This window comes from Salmo salar, chromosome 27, assembly GCF_965601325.2.
Source record: "Salmo salar chromosome 27, fSalSal1, whole genome shotgun sequence".
In the NCBI taxonomy this organism is placed as follows: Eukaryota; Metazoa; Chordata; class Actinopteri; order Salmoniformes; family Salmonidae; genus Salmo; species Salmo salar.
Genome location: NC_138317.1, coordinates 13,542,747 through 13,564,558, shown reverse-complemented (window position 1 = coordinate 13,564,558; position 21,812 = coordinate 13,542,747). Strand labels below are relative to the sequence as shown.

Genomic DNA, 21,812 nt, shown 5'->3' with positions numbered 1-21,812 from the left:
TATTGTTTTGTCAGTGAATACTTTACTCCTTTTTTTAAAATTAAAACCATGAGTATTCACATTCCCGCAGCGCCTTGGTCCTCTTCTCTCCAGTACGACATTTTTTGTGACACTTATAGCCTAGTCCCAAACTCAAATGGCTGCCAGTCTGGATTTGAACTGCCATCTACGGATTAGCCCATACATGTCTGTCTATGGTTGGGAAACAGCTGCCAATTTGTCTTTCACAAATGTAAAAATACAATCGTGCAAAAAATGTAGGCTACAGTTTGGAAAGCAAATGCTGTCATTACTGTGTAATGTCATAGATATTTTAACATTACAATTTTTTTACACACACAAAAAAACATTTTGTATTTAATGAGTCGACTTCCTCAAATGAAGGGGGTGATGACACAATCTTTGCGAGAGGGAGGTATTTGATTTCATTGGTCCTCAACTCGTGGCTCACACTTCATTCAGGGTAAGTGTCGTTAGCCTGCCCAGAGCAGGGATTCATTGCCATAGAAATTTAACTGGCTAAATGATGAGCCACTTTTGTTATCCCGAGTTGACCAAAGTTACCTTGTGTGGGGTTATTTTTCGGTTTTATGCTTCTGCAGATATTGAATGTGCAACTATAATTATGGTTTATAATATATCAGAACTTAAACAGGACAGCATAATGGGTAGACAAAGAGAACATTGTGTAACAAGGTGTAGGCAGCTGACTTAGTGATAGGCGGTTGTGAAACCCATCACAAGGGGAGCATGTGAGGAACAGAGAGTGGAGAAACAACTATAAGTAAATCACTGGAAATTGAGTGGTTGCTGACTCTTGAGTATACACTAAGAAGATAAGATCCAACGCCTGGCAACATGTGATGCGCCAGGAGGTTTGGACCAGCCTGTGCGCCTGCGATAGGCTGAGTAAGTCTAAACCACGCTCAGCCTCTACTCTGATGTTCCCGCTCAGAGCGGGCCTATCTCTGTCAGAGTATTAAAGAAGAACTTTGTGCTTAAACAGTGAGTTCTCTGTATACCCTGCGAGGTGGTGCAGTGAGCCCGTATGTACGAACATCATATTTACCATATTTACCAAGAGTCAGCAACCACTTTATCATTCTATTTACTTAAAGATGAATTAAATAACCATTGCAAAACTAAGTTGCATGGTTTGTTTATATCATAATACCAGATTCGATTGACGCAACCCAACACTTGCCAACTCCTCAAACCTGATTTGTAGTATAGGGCTCTGGCCACAGTGGCTAGGGGTTCCAAAATGTTTTTTTTTCTTCCAAGTTACCACAATGCACTTTCTGGTCCCATTGATCACCCAATGTACAGAAATTCAGCAGTTTTACTGGTACCAGTGGTTTTACTGTACCAAAGTAGTAAAAAGGAAATGAATGCCCTACTTGTTCAAAGAAAGGGCTCGGCTCTGTTAGGCTAGTGGCAAGTCCCCCAAAATATTATCGAGATAACTCCTACCCGAGGTATAACAAAACACAACCATGTTTTTCTATTTCTTCAAGGGCTCCCATATATGAAATGGATGGTTGTGTAAAAATATTTTACTGCCAAAGTGTTTCAATTGATAGATATGACACACCTGCCCACGTAACTCAATATAGCCTGGCTGGAGGGGAGAGGGGGGGGGGGGGGGGGATTTTGTACAATTAGCCCCTAGTCTTGCAATTAAGGGCTCTATTCAATCTGTATGGCTATATCGCTGAAGCGTTACAGTTTGTGAGAAATAAATGTAAAGATCATTTCCATTTGAGCTGTGAATGCAGTCTCCGCTAACGCGGGAGAATTGCCTTTAAATTTCACTCACGCTGTAACGATGAATTTCTGTGATTAAATAGAGCCCTAAATCAAGGGGCCATCACAGATTATCTTATTCAGAATTGTGTACAACACTTATGCCTATAAAGACTGTTAGTGTAAATCAATTTGATTCTGAATCCAATATGGCAAACATGATTACACTCAAACATCTTTGCATGCATATAAGTAGCCCTTGTTCATTTTGGATTATGTGTGCTGACTGACTGACCTTCATGTCTTAAAGTAATGATGGACTGTTGTTTCTCTTTGCCTATTTGAGCTATTCTTGCCATAATATGGACTTGGTCTTTTACCAAATAGGGCGATCTTCTGTATACCAACCCTACCTTGTCACAACACAACTGTTTGGCTCAAACGCATTAAGTTGAAAATAAATTCCACTATTTAACTTTTAACAAGGCACACCTGTTAATTGAAATGCATTCCAGGTGACTACCTCATGAAGCTGGTTGAGAGAATGCCAAGAGTGTGCAAAGCTGTCATCAAGACAAAGGGTGGCTACTTTAAAGAATGTCAAATAAAAAATATATTTTGTTTTGTTTAACACTCTTTTGGTTACTACATGATTCCATATCAAATTCAAATCAAATGTATTTATATAGCCCTTCTTACATCAGCTGATATCTCAAAGTGCTGTACAGAAACCCAGCCTAAAACCCCAAACAGCAAGTAATGCAGGTGTAGAAGCACGGTGGCTAGGAAAATCTCCCTAGAAAGGCCAAAACCTAGGAAGAAACCGAGAGAGGAACCAGGCTATGAGGGGTGGCCAGTCCTCTTCTGGCTGTGCTGGGTGGAGATTATAACAGAATATGGCCAAGATGTTCAAATGGTCATAAATGACCAGCATGGTCTAATAATAATAATCACAGTCGTTGTCGAGGGTGCAACAAGTCAGCACCTCAAGAGTAAATGTCAGTTGGCTTTTCATAGCCGATCATTGAGAGTATCTCTACCGCTCCTGCTGTCTCTAGAGAGTTGAAAACAGCAGGTCTGGGACAGGTAGCACGTCCAGTGAACAGGTCATGGTTCCATAGCCGCAGGCAGAACAGTTGAAACTGGGGCAGCAGCACAGCCAGGTGGACTGGGGACAGCAAGGAGTCATCATGCCAGGTAATCCTGAAGCATGGTCCTAGGGCTCAGGTCCTCCGAGAGAGAAAGAAAGAAAGAGAGAAAGAGAGAATTAGAGAGAGCATACTTAAATTCACACAGGACACCGGATAAGACAGGAGAAATACTCCAGATATAACAGACTGACCCTAGACCCCGACACATAAACTACTCCAGCATAAATGCTGGAGGCTGAGACAGGAGGGGTCAGGAAACACTGTGGCCCCATCCGATGATACCCCCGGACTGGGCCAAACAGGCAGGATATAACCCCACCCACTTTGCCAAAGCACAGTCCCCACACCACTAGAGGGATATCTTCAATCACCAACTTACCATCCTGAGACAAGGCCAAGTATAGCCCACAAAGATCTCCGCCATGGCACAACCCAAGGGGGGGGCGCCAACCCAGACAGGAAGACCACGTCAGTGACTCAACCCACTCAAGTGACGCACCCCTCCTAGGGACGGCATGGAAGAACACCAGTAAGCCAGTGACTCAGCCCCTGTAATAGGGTTAGAGGCAGAGAATCCCAGTGGAGAGAGGGGAACCGGCCAGGCAGAGACAGCAAGGGCGGTTCGTTGCTCCAGAGCCTTTCCGTTCACCTTCACACTCCTGGGCCAGACTACACTCAATCATAGAACCTACTGAAGAGATGAGTCTTCAGTAAAGACTTAAAGGTTGAGACCGAGTCTGCGTCTCTCACATGGGTAGGCAGACCATTCCATAAAAATGGACCTCTATAGGAGAAGCCCTGCCTCCAGCTGTTTGCTTAGAAATTCTAGGGACAATTAGGAGGCCTGCGTCTTGTGACCGTAGCGTACTTGTAGGTATGTACGGCAGGACCAAATCGGAAAGATAGGTAGGAGCAACCCATGTAATGCTTTGTAGGTTAGCAGGAGAACCTTGAAATCAGCCCTTGCCTTAACAGGAAGCCAGTGTAGGGAGGCTAGCACTGGAGTAATATGATCACATTTTTTGGTTCTAGTCAGGATTTTAGCAGCCGTATTTAGCACTAACTGAAGTTTATTTAGTGCTTTATCCGGGTAGCCGGAAAGTAGAGCATTGCAGTAGTCCAACCTAGAAGTAACAAAAGCATGGATACATTTTTCTGCATCATTTTTGGACAAAAAGTTTCTGATTTTTGCAATGTTACGTAGATGGAAAAAAGCTGTCCTTGAAACAGTCTTGATATGTTCTTCAAAAGAGAGATCAGGGTCCAGAGTAACGCCAAGGTCCTTCACAGTTTTATTTGAGACGACTGTACAACCATCAAGATTAATTGTCAGATTCAACAGAAGATCTCTTTGTTTCTTGGGACCTAGAACAAGCATCTCTGTTTTGTCTGAGTTTAAAAGTAGAACGTTTGCAGCCATCCACTTCCTTATGTCTGAAACACAGGCTTCTAGCAAGGGCAATTTTGGGGCTTCACCATGTTTTTTTGAAATGTACAGCTGTGTGTCATCCGCATAGCAGTGAAATTTAACATTATGTTTTCGAATGACATCCCCAAGAGGTAAAATATATAGTGAAAACAATAGTGGTCCTAAAATGGAACCTTGAGGAACACCGAAATTTACAGTTGATTTGTCAGAGGACAAACCATTCACAGAGACAAACTGATATCTTTCCGACAGATAAGATCTAAACCAGGCCAGAACTTGTCCGTGTAGACCAATTTGGGTTTCCAATCTCTCCAAAAGAATGTGGTGATCGATGGTATCAAAAGCAGCACTAAGATCTAGGAGCACGAGGACAGATGCAGAGCCTATGTCTGATGCCATTAAAATGTAATTTACCACCTTCACAAGTGCAGTCTCAGTGCTATGATGGGGTCTAAAACCAGACTGAAGCGTTTCATATACATTGTTTGTCTTTAGGGACGCAGTGAGTTGCTGTGCAACAGCTTTTTCTAAAATTTTTGAGAGGAATGGAAGATTCGATATAGGCCGATAGTTTTTTATATTTTCTGGGTCAAGATTTGGCTTTTTCAAGAGATGCTTTATTACTGCCACTTTTAGTGAGTTTGGTACACATCCGGTGGATAGAGAGCCGTTTATTATGTTCAACATAGGAGGGCCAAGCACAGGAAGCAGCTCTTTCAGTAGCTTAGTTGGAATAGGGTCCAGTATGCAGCTCGAAGGTTTAGAGGCCATGATTATTTTCATCATTGTGTCAAGAGATATAGTACTAAAACACTTTAGTGTCTCCCTTGATCCTAGGTCCTGGCAGAGTTGTGCAGACTCAGGATAACGGAGCTTTGGAGGAATATGCAGATTTAAAGTCCGTAATTTGCTTACTAATGATCATGATCTTTTCCTCAAAGAAGTTCATTATTTTATTACTGCTGAAGTGAAAGCCATCCTCTCTTGGGGAATGCTGCTTTTTAGTTAGCTTTGTGACAGTACCAAAAATACATTTTGGATTGTTCTTATTTTCCTCAATTAAGTTGGAAAAATAGGATGATCGAGCAGCAGTGAGGGCTCTTCGATACTGCACGGTACTGTCTTTCCAAGCTAGTCGGAAGACTTCCAGTTTGGTGTGGTGCCATTTCCGTTCTAATTTTCTGGAAGCTTGCTTCAGAGCTCATGTATTTTCTGTATACCAGGGAGCTAGTTTCTTATGACAAATGTTTTTAGTTTTTAGGGGTGCAACCGAATCTAGGGTATTGCGCAAGGTTAAATTGAGTTCCTCAGTTAGGTCGTTAACTGATATTTGTCCTCTGTCGTCCTTGGGTAGGCAGAGGGTCTGGAAGGGCATCAAGGAATCTTTGGGTTGTCTGAGAATTTATAGCATGACTTTTGATGCTCCTTGGTTGGGGTCTGAGCAGATTATTTGTTGCGATTGCAAACGTAATAAATGGTGGTCCAGGATTATGGGGAAAAACATTAATATCCACAACATTTATTCCACAGGACAAAACTAGGTCCAGAGTATGACTGTGGCAGTGAGTAGGTCCAGAGACATGTTGGACAAAACCCACTGAGTCGATGATGGCTCCGAAAGCCTTTTGGAGTGGGTCTGTGGACTTTTCCATGTGAATATTAAAGTCACCAAAAATGTGAATATTATCTGCTATGACTACAATGTCCGATAGGAATTCAGGGAACTCAGTGAGGAACGCTGTATATGGCCCAGGAGGCCTGTAAACATTAGCTCTAAAAAGTGATTGAGTAGGCTGCATAGATTTCATGACTAGAAGCTCAAAAGACGAAAACGTCTTTGTTTTTTTTTTGTAAATTGAAATTTGCTATCGTAAATGTTAGCAACACCTCCGCCTTTGCGGGATGCACGGGGGATATGGTCACTAGTGTAACCACGAGGTGAGGCCTCATTTAACACAGTCAATTCATCAGGCTTAAGCCATGTTTCAGTCAGGCCAATCACATCAAGATTATGATCAGTGATTAGTTCATTGACTATAACTGCCTTTGAAGTGAGGGATCTAACATTAAGTATCCCTATTTTGAGATGTGAAGTATCACAATGTCTTTCAATAATGTCAGGAATGGAGGAGGTCTTTATTCCAATGAGATTGCTAAAACGAACACCACCATGTTTAGTTTTGCCCAACCTAGGTCGAGGCACAGCCACGGTCTCAATGGGGATAGCTGAGCTGACTACACTGACTGTGCTAGTGGCAGACTCCACTAAGCTGGCAGGCTGGCTAACAGCCTGCTGCCTGGCCTGCACCCTATTTCATTGTGGAGCTAGGGGAGTTAGAGCCCTTTCTATGTTCATAGATAAGATGAGAGCACCACTCCAGCTAGGATGGAGTCCGTCACTCCTCAACAGGCCAGGCTTGGTCCTGTTTATGGGCGAGTCCCAGAAAGAGGGCCAATAATCTACAAATTCTATCTTTTGGGAGGGGCAGAAAACAGTTTTCAACCAGCAATTGAGTTGTGAGACTCTGCTGTAGAGCTCATCATTCCCCTAACTGGGAGGGGGCCAGAGACAATTACTCGATGCCGACACATCTTTCTAGCTGATTTACACCCATATGTGTTATTTCTGATCAAGCATTGTACACAAAGACCACTAACTCACAATCAATCCCTGGCCACCATAAATGTTCACATACATCAAGTTTTACCATCCTAAGGTGCCTCTTGTTTGCCATAAATGGCATATGTCCTTAGAGAGATGTTGGGATTCCTTAGTTTTTAAAGTTTTTTTAAAGCCCTTTTTCTACCAAAGTTCGTGGTATCCCATTGGTAGTTACAGTCTTGACTCATCGCTGCAACTCCCGATGAGGTCGAGAGCTGTGAGTCCTCCGAAACACAACCCAACCAAGCCACACTGCTTCTTGACACAATGCCCACTTAACCCAGAAGCCAGCCGCACCAATGTGTCAGAGGAAACACAGTACACCCGGCCTGCCACAGGAGTCGCTAGTGCGCGATGGGACAAGAACATCCCTGCCGGCCAAACCCTCCCCTAACCTGGACGACGCTGGGCCAACTGTGCGCCGCCCCATGGGTCTCCCAGTCATGGCCGGCTGTGAAAGAGCCTGGCCTCGAACCCAGAATCTCAAGTGGCACAGCTAGCACTGCGTTGCAGTGCCTTAGACCACTACACCACTCGGGAGGATGTTGGGATTACTGCAGTTTCTCAGACCAATGCATGAGTCACCCCAGCATGAATGCTCATTCTTCACATGCGAGTCCAGTTCAGGTGTCATATTGGCTGGCCAGCCATGGTTGGTAGCAAAATAGTTACATATTAGAGCAATGCACAACATCAATTTCCAGTGCATTTTTGCTGTTGAATGGCCTCCTGACATGTGGCAGTCCAGTTCCATGGTTTCTCTGTCTCTAGTAACTGTCTGAGAGGAGGACTGATGGTGGACTGGGCCTATCGAGGATGTTTTGGGAGATTCAGGGTGGCATGAAAGCAAATTTGTGAATGAAAGCAAATTTGACTTGGAAGGTTGTCTATTGAACAGCTACCAAAAAGTGAAGTTTACATTCATCATGAATAATCATAGTTGATATTTTAACCCATTATATCTGTGCGTTTACAGATCTATATTTCCAATATGCAGTAAGATATCCAAATGTTGTTTGTTTGTGTATGTAGGGCAGACAACTCAGTACTTGCTAAGGACCCTGGGACTAAACGCCTCCCTCTGCAACTGGATCCTGGACTTCCTGACGGGCCGCCCCCAAGTGGTAAGGGTAGGTAACAACACATCTGCCGCGCTGATACTTAACACGGGGGCCCCTCAGGGGTGGGTGCTCAGTCCCCTCCTGTACTCCCTGTTCACCCATGACTGCATGGCGAAGCATGACTCCAACACCATCATTAAGTTTGCTAATGACACCGACAACGATGAGACAGCCTATAGGGAGGAGGTCAGAGACCTGGCAGTGTGGTGCCAGGATAACATCCTCTCCCTCAACATGATCAAGACAAAGGAGACGATCGTGGACTTCAGGAAAAGGAGGACTGAGCCCGCCCCCATTTTCATCGACGGGGCTGTAGTGGAGTGGGTTGAGAGGTAAAAGTTTCTTGGCGTCCACATCACCAACTAACTATCATGGTCCAAACACACCAAGACAGTAGTGGAGGGCACGACAACACCTATTCCCCCTCAGGAGACTGAAAGGATTTGGCATGGGTCCTCAAATCCTCTAAAAGTTCTACAGCTGCACCATTGAGAACATCCTGACTGGTTGCATCACCACCTGGTATGGCAACTGGTCGGCCTCCGACCGCAATGCACTACAGAGGGTGGTTCGTACGGCCCAGTACACCACTGGGGCCAAGCTTCCTGCCATCCAGGACATTTACATTTTAGTCATTTAGCAGACGCTCTTATCCAGAGCAACTTACAGTAGTGAATGCATACATTTCATTTCATGCATTTTATTTTTGTACTGGGGGAATCGAACCCACAACCCTGGCGTTGCACACACCATGCTCTACCAACTGAGCCACAGGGAAGGCGGTGTCAGAGGAAGTCCCTAAAAATGGCCAAAGACTCCAGCCACCCTAGTCATAGAATGTTCTCTCTGCTACCTCACGGTAAGTGGTACCGAAGCGTCAAGTCTTTGCCCAAAAGGATTCTTAACAGCTTCTACCCCCAAGCCATAAGACTCCCGAACAGCTAATCAAATGGCTACCCGGACTATTTGCATTGGCATTGTTGGTTAAGGTCTTGCAAGTAAGCATTTCACTGTAAGGTCTACACCCGTTGAGTTTGTACTGGGCCATTGCAGGTATGGCCCTCTCCGTTTCATTCTGTTTGCTTCCGTTTCGTTCTTAAACGGTAGACCGTTTCCGTAATGAATAGACCCAGGGTTCAGGGACTGGTGTATTTTCCCATATTGGCCACCGGGTGGCATACTGTCCACAGACTAACATTTAGTTCATGCAAATCAATGCAGTGAGTGCACAAGGCAAATATAAAATCGTCCTGAAACACACCGAGAAGTCAACTCAGTTAGGAAGAATCCAAACACGAGAAAATGGGACATATCAACCTAATATTCCAATGTCATTTATTTCCAACATTGGTTATTCTGAGCTTCCTCTTTTCAAATCACACAAGTACAGACCATAAACCTTCATTTGGGTATATGTATGGTTGGCTTTGGTAATGAACAGATGGAACGCATCACATTGTACCTTATCTTGGTGGAAAGGGATGTGTTCATTTATGCCGCGCTCAAGACAACTGGGAATATATGAAAAATGAGCTCCGACTGGGAAAAAATGTTTTAAACGGTCATCCAACTCAGAATTCTGAAGATCACTGACGTCAAGATTTGACCTTGTTTTCCGAGTTCCCAGTTGTTTTCAACGCGGCATCAGATTCACTATATGATAGTGCTGGCGTCATCAGTCCTTTTAAATATTTTGAGGCGGATCCGTTGGCTGGAGGTTTCGGATTTGCGCAGCATCAGAATGAGATTTGAGCTGGGGTGCTAGAGTCTTCCCAAATGGAATTACAAATCCAATGGATAGGTTGAGACCCTAAAGTCAAATTTTTTTGTCAAGAGGGTAAGTTGCTTATTTATATAACTAATTTACCTAACGTTACAGGGTTCAATTGATATGTGTTGCTCCCGGTCCCAGCTGCGGCTAGTCGTTTTAAGGAATGCTTCCTCTTCCAATCGACGCAGTTGCTATCTAACAATACTAGCTAATAGTTAGCGAGCAAATCAGTCAGAAGCTATGCTTTATTTGTTCTATTTATTGAGTTTAGCAGTATGAATGTCTGTGTCCTTTTTAACGATTGGAGGTTGAAGCCAGTGATGTGAAGAATTTACTGTCCAACGCTTGTTGTAGCATTTAGGATCTTCAAGTGTTAGTTAACTAGCTGCTGGGCTAGGCGGCTAGCTAGCCTGGCTCGCGCAGCTAGCTAAGTAGATGCCAAACAATAACTCACGTGACCCAGTTTCTGGTTTTCTATGAAAGCATTAGCTACAAAAATGTAAAGCACGATTTAGACGGGGTATTAAATACAGCTAGGAGGCTAGTCCTTCTCAGCTGGGCACTGGGCAGTGTTTTTATTTTTTTTGGTTGTTTGATAGCTAACTAAGCGTTTTGACTGTAACGACGATGGTGTTGGCACTCCTTGAAAGCCAATATGTTCTGGTTTACTAGCTACAGTAGTTAGCCATAGTAAATATTAGTTTATTGGCATCGCCTATTCCTTCATGGCTATAGCCAACTGACTTTAGTTAAAAAGCAATATCGTTGGTGTATGTACGAAGTAGTTAGGCATGCCGTTTGGGAAGTGCACCTAACCAGCATCATGACTAACCACGGTAGGATTCAAGTGGTGAGGAAAAGTGTGCATGATACTATTTAACGTTACTCTAGGGTTACCCACGTTCGAGTTGTTGAGAGTGAAACGCTTGGGTTTGCCGGGGGGTTCCCGACGAGATAATGCCAGTTGAGTCACATGAGTGATGGTTACCTTTGCGGACTGTTTTGAACTACACGTGCCTCTTGACACTTTATACAAGTTGAAACGTCGCACCAATGTTTATCATTAACGCTCGAGAATTGACTTGTCGCGTTCAAAACAACTGGGCACTCGGAAATCTCCGACCTCGGTGTGTTCAAAAAACTTGGAACAAAAAAATAGCTGTTACTGGGAAAAGTCGATTGAAAGTTAATCAAACTCTCAATTCCAAATCGGAAACCGCTGCATACACCAGTTTCATAGACGTCGTCATTTGATGCCATCATTCCTCGTAGCTAGGTAAATTGATTTATTTGTCTGGTCATTTGTAACTGAAGAATAGAGTGCATTCTTCTCATTTCCATTTGTCATGTCCAAACAAACTAATTCACTTCCATGTGGATTATCTTTCAGTGCACCAAACATTTCCAATACCAACCCATGTCCCCTAAAAGAGAAGCTGAAAAGGAGCATCATCAGGATTGTGTTTTATCCAGACAGGACCTCAAGTTCACTGCAAACATTACTTGTATTAGTCTAATACATGGTGACAATGTAACATTTAGTTCAGGCATTGTAGACCTGCCCATCTGTGTTCAACCTGACACTGAATGTCAAGAGCACTTCCAGACAGTAAGTACAAGGAAGTGCTGTATACCGGCAAGTCTTCAGTATTGATATGGAAGAGTCATTTAAAAGAATAAGCTATCCAGTTCTCTTCCTGTTCAGTTGCTTGTTTCTCTTGAATAAGTTCTTACTGGGCTAGGCCTACAGTGCATTCGGAAAGTATTCAGACCCCTTGACTTTCTCTACATTTTGTTATGTTACAGCCTTATTCTAAAATGTATTAAATTGTCGTCACCCCCCCTTGTCCCAAAGCCACTCTCGCGTTACGGTCGTTGTCCTGTTGGAAGGTAAACCTTCACCTCAATCTGAGGTGCTGTGGAGCAGGTTTTCCTCAAGGATCTCTCTGTACTTGGCATTCAAGCCAAAGAGTTAAATATTGGTTTCATCAGACCAAAGGACTCTCAGACCATGGTCTCATGGACTGAGAGTCCTTTAGGTGCCTTTGGCAAACTCCAAGCGGGCTGTCTTGTGCCTTTTTTACTGAGGAGTGGCTTCCGTCTGGCCACTCTACCATAAAGGCCTGATTAGTGAAGTGCTGCAGAGATGGTTGTCCTTCTGGAAGGTTCTCCCATCTCCACAGAAGAACTCTGGAGCTCTGTCAAGAGGGACCATCGGGTTCTTGGTCACCCACCTGACCAAGGCCCTTCTTCCCAATTTGCTGTTTGGCCGGGCTGCCAGCTCTAGGAATAGTCTTGTTGGTTCCAAACTTCCATTTAAGAATGATGGAGGCCACTGTGTTGTTGGGGACCTTTTAATGCTGCAGACATTTTTTGGTACCCTTCCCCATATCTGTGCCTCGACACAATCCTGTCTCGGAGCTCTACGGACAATTCCTTCAACCTCATGGCTTGGTTTTTGCTCTGACTTGCACTGTCAACTGTGGGACTTTATATAGGAAGGTGTGCCTTTCCAAGTCATGTACAATCAATTGAATTTACCACAGGTGGACTCCAGTCAAGTTGTAGAAACATCTTAAGGATGATCAATGGAAACAGGATGTGCAAATTCTAGTCTCATAGCAAAGGGTCTGTTAAATTTTTTTTTATACATTTGCTAAAATTTCTAAACATGTTTTCACTTTGTCATTGTGTTATATTGTCTGTAGATTGGTAAGGACAAACAATTGAATCCATTTCAGAATAAGGCTGTAACATAACAATGTGGAGAAAGTCAAGGGGTCTGAATACTTTCGAATGCACTGTATATGGACAAGCTGCCTTCTGGAGATGTGTGTTGGAGGGTCTTTGTTGATTTGACGACACAACCACACATTCCAACTCTAAAAGAGCATGATAGATCATTCTGTTTATTCAATGTACGTATTCTAAAAGCTGGGGGATGTTCTTGGTGAAGTCATAATGTGTGAGAGATCGTGATTTGAACCAGTGCCAGATTACTCACTCCCCCGCTATAGCAGAGAAACTTTACCGTCTGTGCTGTGATGGAAAGACTGAAGTGTGCAACTGATCCTGCTGGTCACAGTTTCGGAGAGCGAGCGAGACGTCAATCAGTGTTATTCCGCCTGAGTAGCTCATTGTGCCACTACCTCATTAAATAATATATCGGGAGAGGGGAGAGGTAGGGCTTTGTGCGCTTGATATTCCACCCCACTGACACACTGACTGCCCTTCCTGTTGTTTTCACTGTCCAGTAGCCGCTTTATAGAAATTAAATCGGAAAACAATGCAGGCTGATATCTCCTGTCACACCTGCTGGAAATGCCTTCACTTGTGGTAGTGACATTGTAGAGTATGTGTACAAGCTTTTGTATGTTATGGGGTCAGTGGAAGGGTCATTTATCTGCAAGTTTTTATATGCTATTTGTTTAAGGGGTGATAATTCTGTGTACAGCTCTAGATTTCTGATAACCGAGGGTCGGAGTTCAGGAGGGAAGGACAGCAAATGGGCTCCTGCTGATACATCGCTGGTTGGTCAGTCCAATTAGGTCAGACGTCGTTAGTGTTTGGAGTGAGAGATTTTTCACCATTGATCTAATTGGTAACAGTGAACTGTAAACATTTTTAGGGAACATCCCGCATTTCACTCCAACCTTTACCACCTAACCACAACAATGATAAAGGCCGTTCAGGCCGGCACACAGTGACGATTTGTGCACAACACATTAAGTGGCCACATTTAAAGAAGCTTGAAGACCAGGCTGTACTGCCATGGTCTGTCCTGCAAATATCTCAAGCCCAGTTGGCAGTTGTCATATTTTCCTTAAAAGAGATGGAGATGGCAGCTCGAATACTCTCAATTATCATGCCTCAAACCCCTGGTCTGGTAAATAACCTTCTCACTGCCTTAATTAACTATGTCTTGTTCTCTCGCACGCACGCACACACACACACACACACACACACAGACTTGATGCCATAAAGGGAGCAGTTGTTGGCTCTGTTTGTGCCTGTGCTGTATGACTCGCTCTGTGGAGCAGCAGCTGTGTGGAGGAAGAGAGGTGGCAGACGCCCCCCCCCTACAGTCTCCAAAACCCCACACCTGGAAGCCATCGTCCCACCCCTGCCTGACAGGGCCCCGGTGGGCCTGGAGGAGCCGGCATGGGCTCCATTACGTCAGTCACCTGTGTTTTATTAATCGCGACCGTGCATCATCTGGGTTGTGTTTTACAGTTGGCTGAGTTTGCAATCATTACAACCACACAGAGCCTCGTCAAAGTGCTAATCTTTTTTTTTTTTTCAATTGCTGAAAACATTTACTTCCTGAAATTCCACCTAAAAAATTTCTGATAGTGTCAACTGGCATATCGGTAATGAAATCGGAACATCAAGCACATCCCACAAGAATGAGTCGTGTTCTAGGTTACAGTTTGTAAAGTCGGTTAAACATTTATCTGAATAAATATTAGGTAGGCCTATCCCATGTCTCTTAGCCATTTAAAACATTTTAAGAGCTTTCCTTGCTATAATAACATTTTGTGGATACACACTGACCTCCAGTGATATCATATCGGTGCTTTGGGCACGTGTCACCGTTAATTGATACTCTAGGCCTTTATGCAAGGGAAAGTCAATCCTCTGTGTGTGCTAATCTCAGATCAGCTTCTAAAACAACATTTGTGGGGTTGATTAATTAGGCTTGGCCTAGACTATACCTTTGACTCTAAAGCTGTGGTAATAGGAACAGGCTTAGCGTAATAGCACAATGTGTTTTTGGGGCCTGGAATGGGTGTCAGAAGCAGCAGATCAGAATATGGTATCGTGGTCTGTGTTTTAATGTGTAGGCTAAACACACACTGAGAGGGAAGTAGATTACTTGTGTGTTTTGTTCTCTCAAAGTTCAGGCTGGAATGGCAATGGTGTATTCTACAAACTGTTCAGCGTCGGTCGGTGCCCGATTCTCTGACACAGCAGGGACGGGACCTCTCCACAACATAATCAGATCTGGTGACGGTCAGAGGATCAGGATGTCTTACAAAGTGAACTGTACCTGAGAGTGAGCATGTGGCCTTGCTCAATCTTAATAGGTCCACAACTCAATGAAACCTATGAGAGCTACAGCATATGCTCATTTTAATAGGTGTAGGAACCTGGGTCATATGCTGTTTGTATTGGTAAGCCTAGGTCTTCAGTGACTGCCTTTTTTTATAGAGAGCAATACACATATGTAGTCAGGGCAACATGCTTTCAAGGAGGATTGTTCACCTGAAAGAGCTAGCTAAGCTACGCAACATGCATTCTAAAAGGGACTCGGGAGGTAGACGACTCCAAATGCCTTTTGAAAATGGGCTCCATTTTTATTCTTAAAAATGAAACGTGCTTCAAGTCTACTTGATCAAACCTTAAATCCAACCAAAGATCTACTCCAGAGGTTTGGCTGATTGTGGAAGTGAGAGGTCCACTTTCAGTTGACGTGAACATTTGCGAAACCTTAAAGGTACTGATAAAGGCAAACATGCAGGGCTGTATCTTCTGTTTCACTGTTGTTGCTCAAGCCTGTGGTATTCATAGGGGACTGTCGTGCACATGTAATTTAAAGCCCTGTCGCTGACTGCGTGCTGAAACCTGTTGAAGGACATGCATGTGATAGATTATCATGAAACCAGTTTTAACCATGGCAGTAGCAAATTCAGTTAGAAAACCATGATGTATCTGCAACAAAACAACTGTAATTTTGAAGACCAAGATGCCTAGTTTATGGCACTTTGCCTTATTTTAAACACATTTTACATTTGTCTGAATTTTGTACGCTTCACCCCAAGTTCACATTACCGAAATCTGTCTAAAAGGCCTGATGGTTTCTTTCTGGAAATATGTTTACTTTGGTCCCTCAAGTGGTTCTCATGCTTTAATAGCCCCCCCCCCCCTTGAATCCCCCAAAATACTTGCCTATTAGCTAGTTTTTAAAGGCGAAACCTTCGTTTTAGTAGAGAAGTTCTATGAAAAGTGCCAATCTCCCTGTTTGCTGAAAACGACCAGCATTTTGTCATGACATTTCTATACCTGAATGATGGATACCCAATGAATGTGAAATCTTGAGCTAACAAATACTTTTCCAGACCTTTTAAATGGAAATGCTGTCGTGGACACTATCACATCAGTGCAATAAAGCATTCATCTGGTCCCCTTCAAGCAATGAGGGGAATCTGCCTGGTTATGTAACGCTCTAATCCTTTCAGTCCCGGAGGGAATTGGGAAGGGCCTCAAGCACATCTGTGATGCTTGTGTCATTGGCTCAGACTCGTTCTAGGAAATCTTGGGAGTGCAGCTGCGTGGAGTACTCTGTTTGTCAAGTCTTTGGACTTGGTTATGGCAGGAGTGTGATCATGGATGTCTGGAGAACTGACCCTGTGACCCAGTAGATCTTATGCTGATTGGAAATGCAAGCTTTGTGACTTGATTTTGGTAAATGTACTGGAATAGATTAAAAATGTTTAATACTTGGTCATGGAGAGAGGCATCTTATACTGAACAAAAATATAAACGCAACATGTAAAGCATTGGTTTCATGAGCTGAAATAAAAGATCCCAGTATTTTTCCATACGCTAAAAAAGCTTATTTCTCTCATTCTGTGCACAAAATCGTTTACATCACTATTAGTGAGCATTTCTCCTTTGCCAAGATGCCACACCTGTCGGGTGGCTGGATTATATCAAGAAACTGATTAAACAGCATGATCATTACACAGGTGCACCTTGTGCTGGGGACAAAAGGCAAAATGTGCCGTTTTGTCAACACAATGCCACAGATGTCTCAAGTTGAGGGAATGTGCAATTGGCATGCTAACTGCAGGAATGTCCACCAGAGCTGTTGCCAGAGAATGTTATGTTCATATCTCTACTATAAGCCGCTTCCAATGTTTGTTTTTAGAGAATTTGGCAGTACGTCCAACCGGCCTCACAACCACAGACCACATGTAGCCATGCCAGCCCAGGACCTCCACATCCGGCTTCTTCACCTGTGGGATTGTCTGAGGGAAGGGATGGGGGTAGTGCTGAAGATTTTATAATTCCCTTTTGTGGTGAAAAACGAATTCTGATTGGCTGGGCCTGGCTCCCCAGTGGGTGGGTGTATGCCCACCTATGACTGTGCCCCTTTTCAGTCATGTGAAATCCATAGATTAGTGCCTGCTGAATTCATTTCAATTGATGACTTCCTTTTATATGAATTGTAACAGTAAAATTGTTGGAAATGTTGCATTTTTTATATTTTTGTAAAGTATATATTCCAGATAGTAGTTTGCTCTTTGGTAAATGTTAATTGAGCCGTTCAGTTAAATATTGAATAAAAAAAGATGAATGTATGACTTCAAGAGCTAGCCTAAAGCATAACTTCAAGAATCAATCTGATGTTATGAATACACGCTAGTTTTTCCCTGTCTGTACACTGGTCTCTCTTGATTCACTGACTCATCTCTCCTTCTCCCAGGTTCAACTGCCGCCATGGCTGAAATGGAAGTGGCTATCTCCCCTGCCCAGATCGAGACACTTCACCTCAGCCCCTCGCTGTCCTCCACCTCTACATTTTCCTGCCCTTCCTCACCTGGATCCTCTTCTTCCTCATCCTCCTGCTCGGACTGCTCCTCGGACTGCCCCAACCAGCACCAGTCCTCTTCCAGTCCCAGAAGCTCCAGTCCCAGTGGCTGCAGCAGTGGCAGCGATGGCATGCGGGGCTGCAGCCCTCCTTTGGACATCATATCTGAGGACGCTATGGAGCTGGACCTGGTCATCGACCCTGAAGTGGCCCTGAAGGCTTGCCAGGAGGTCCTGCAGAATGTCAAACTCCTGAAGGTTGAGGAAGAACCAGAGTTGTTGGAAAAGTGCAGCCCGCAAAGGCGGCTGCCCAATGGAACAGTATACTTGGAGCCTTTCGACACGGGTTCGATTAAAGAGGAGGAAGAACAGCATGATCCTCTACAACAAATAACGCTACCATGCCCTCTATCACAACAGCCTTGTGACACAGGTTCCATTAAAGAGGAGGAAGAGAGTGATGCTCTTCGACATATTCCCTGTGACACAGGTTCGATTCAAGAGGAGGATGAAGAGGAAGAAAAGCGTGATCCTCCCCGACAAATTACTCCGACATGCCCTCAGTCGCAACAACAGAATGGCGACCAGTCCTCCGCAGCAGCCAAGCAGTCCTTGCTTTTACGGTTATTTGAGTCTAAGCTCTTCGACGTCTCCATGGCCATCTCCTACCTGTACAAGTCCAAAGAGCCCGGCGTCCAGGCCTACATTGGCAACCGCCTCTTCAGCTTCTCGGACGACGACGTGGACTTCCACCTGCCCCAGCTGCTCAACATGTACGTCCACATGGACGAGGATATGGGCGACGCCATCCGGCCCTACGTGGTGCACCGCTGCCGCCAGAGCATTGCCTTCTCCCTGCAGACGGCATGGCTGCTCGGCGCCTACTCCTCCGACATGCACATCTCTACCCAGCGCCACTCGCGCGGCACCAAGCTGCGCAAGCTAATCCTCTCCGACGAACTAAAGCCCCACTCGGCTTCTAAAGGTGTGGATCCAGCTGGTGCTGCAGCCGCCAGCCCTGGGCTGCGGGACGGTGCTCGGATTCACCAGCGGCACGCCGTGGAGCCGTCCCCGGCTCCCGACAGCCAAATCATCCCCGCCGATGCCTACCTCTCGCCTTCCAAGCGGACACACCAGCGGTCCAAGTCGGACGCCACGCATTGCACGAGCCTGGCGACTAGCCTCAAGAGAACAGCCAGCAACCCCAAGGTGGAAAGGGGCTACGATGAGGTGAGTGCCTTAACATATTTTGTCATACAAAAAGAGGGGCGAGTGTTATCTGAGTTGGAGAGTATAGAAGATGTTCATTTTAATCATGTCTTCAATAGGCCTGTTGCCTACATGTTCTCTTTAACAGTCACTGTAGATGATCGAGCAGAGTAAACCCTGTGTGGATTTTATTTGAGGAATCTGAGCCCCTACTCTGATTACCAAGTTTTTCTCCATCTGTGTGTCAGTAGTAGATGTGTGTCCTACATAACACTGGGATTCAGCAAGTTACATTTTGTTCAAATACACTGGATCGTGGCAGGTCGGCAAGACTTTTATTCGCAGGTGCAGCGTTTGATTGCGACTTACAGCATTGTCTTCCATGCCTCCCAATAATATTACTTGTGGAAAAACTGTTCTGTCAAAATGGAACATTCTTTGGGACACAGGCTTACTCATTTTGGATCTTCAGGAGCACTATTCCAGCTCTTTCTATGCTCTAGCCAGACTACCCTCAGTCTAACTAATAAAGAAGGGGGTGGTGTTAGGTAGCATCTGTCCCACATCTCCAGAGTTCCCTCCCTATTGTTTTGGACGTGCAGTCTCCTCCCTCTTCTTTTTGGCTGGACTTCTCAGCCAGATTGCTCTGCAGCTGGTGTCAGAGGTCAGAGTGAGTTTGAGTCCCTCCCGACTGGAGAGCTTGTTGTAAAAATGGGTCACTTTCTATTGTTGCTGATATTCGACTGTTTACCATATGCTATTGCGAGTATGTTTGTGTGTTGAGGCAGGATTTGTCAGTGTTGACCAGGGATATGGGCCTTGTGGTAAACCACATGAAAGCCATGCCTCTTGGTTGGAAGAGATACTATCAAATAGTGTGGTTTCCTTGTGAGTGCACAGGGAAAGAATGTCAGGGATAGTGTTTATCGGCTTCCCCTTTCTGGCCTTTCTGTCTGGCTGACTGTCTGAACTGAAATCTGGCTCGCAGCCTTCTTCCATCTCATCAGGGGATCAGTTATTTTATGAGAAAGACGGAACAATGTCCTGAACCAGAGCAGAGAGATGGTCACACTCCCTCTCGTTTTTATACATTTTACTCTCCTCTCACTTCCACCCCTTCTTTTAAATGTTTTTTTTTTTTTTTATATACTTTCTGGGCAAGTGGACTCCGACATCTTGCTGTGTTATGTGTTTCTCCCTACTTCCAATGTTCCCTCTTTTACCTCTAGTCTCTCTCGCTCTGCTGCCTTTTTTCTTTGTTTTGTTCCTGGTTTTTTTGCATCCTTTTTTAATATCCCCTAACCCGCCCTCTCTCAGCTAATATCCTTTCCTTCTTTCACTGTCCCTCACTCTGTTTTCCTCCTCTCCCTTTGCCAGTTGTGCCTGCATCAAACCTTCCCGCTGGGATTTTGGATGTTCAGTGATCCATGTCGGTGCTCTGTGAAGACTCCTGTAGGGCAGGGGGAGCCCAATAACGATCCACAGAACACAACCAACACCATAAAGGAGTTCAAGGGCGCATCACTCTATTGACTCTGGTCTTTAGGATGTATTAGCAAAGCTGGGCAGAAACTGCATCTCCAATAGAAATCCCTGTCGTGCTGAACTGTGCTTGTGCAGGCCGTCAAATCAAAGGCACTCCTTCGATATAATGTTTTTGATAAATTAAAAACGTGTCAGTCTCACTTTCACAAGGTTATAGTAATGACAGTTTCCGCTACTTAAGACATTTGCTTGAATCTATATTTTGCGTTTGAGAAAATGAATAATTAAGGATACATTTTTTTACTTCTCCCATTGACTTGCCAAACCCCGGTCTGCTTCGCAAGCGTTCCCGGAAGTCTCGCAGTGTTGCGCCTCTGGGTTTAGAAACTGATCATTAGTTGGAATGCAAGCAGGCCATTTTGCTTTGATAAATACTGTACTGATAGTCCTTATTGATAAGGCTTCACTCGCTGTCTTGTTAGTTCTGAGCTGTGTTCAAATACTCATGCTAACCGCACTATTTGTGACAAAATGATTATGTAGTAGGCTTATTGGTCATAGTATGGATATAGTTAGTATGCCAAAAGTTCCCGGATGTCGTACTACAGTTGCCAAAATTCGAAGTATACAAGCAGTGGCCCATAATGCAATTCTCCAGGAAATGGGCGTGGCTTTACAACAATTTCAGATAAGAGAATGGCTGAAACTATACAGTAAAAGTACGACGAGAGCGGATACATTTGCTGCTTTTAAGAAAATGTTGAGCAATGTAATAAGGTAATGACTTTTCAACTAAGTTGATGTTACGCATTATGTTGGCTGACAATTTGTTAGCTACGCAATCCTTACAAACCGCATATCATTACAGTAGCTGAAAGGATACCGTTTGTTTATAGGATGCTAAAATGAACTAATAGTGTGTGTGTGATATACTAATTGAGTATATAGTATACAGTATGTTAGTATGGGTATTCAAACACAGCTCTTGATATAGGCCTAATTGAATAGCTAGGTTTTTCTCTTTTTACTTGGCCTCTGGCTGGATTGCATCAGTGAGGGGGAAAAAACATCAGGACACAAAGCACAGTGAGGAGAAAGACGAATGCTGTGAAATACACTGGGCGTACAAAACATTATGAACACCTCTTTCCATGACACTGACCAGGGGAACCCAGGTGAAAGCTATGATCCCTTATTGATGTCACTCGTTAAATCCACTTCAATCAGTGTAGATGAAGGGTAGGAGACAGGTTAAAGAAGGATTTTTAAGCCCTGAGACAATTGAGACACGGATTATGTGTCATTCACAGGGTGAATGGGCAAGAGAAGATTTAAGTGCCTTTGAACGGGGTATGGTAGTAGGTGCCAGGCACACCGGTTTGTGTCAAGAACTGCAACACTGCTGGGTTTTTTCACACTCAACAGTTTCCCGTGTGTATCAGGAATGGTCTACCACCCAAAGGACATCCAGCTAACTTGACAACTCTGGGAAGCATTGGTGTCAACATGGGCCAGCATCGCTTTTCGACACCTTGTAGAGTCCATGCCCTGGCGAATTCAAATCAAATGTATTTATAAAGCCCTTTTTACATCAGTCGATGTCACAAAGTGCTGTATAGAAACCCAGCATAAAAACCCAAACGGC

The 21,812-nt window shown here is 44.3% G+C and overlaps 1 protein-coding gene across 1 annotated transcript in view; it reads left to right on the top strand.

The window, feature by feature from the left end:
- Positions 1-9,528: 9,528 nt before the first annotated feature.
- LOC106588340 (phosphatidylinositol 4-kinase beta) overlaps positions 9,529-21,812 on the top strand; it is a 29,026-nt gene continuing 16,742 nt past the window's right edge. Inside the window, exons 1-2 of the mRNA XM_014177220.3 lie at positions 9,529-9,946; positions 17,370-18,703. Coding sequence (XP_014032695.3) covers positions 17,384-18,703 — 1,320 coding nt within the window. The 5' untranslated portion in view covers positions 9,529-9,946; positions 17,370-17,383. The remainder of the gene's footprint in view (positions 9,947-17,369; positions 18,704-21,812) is intronic.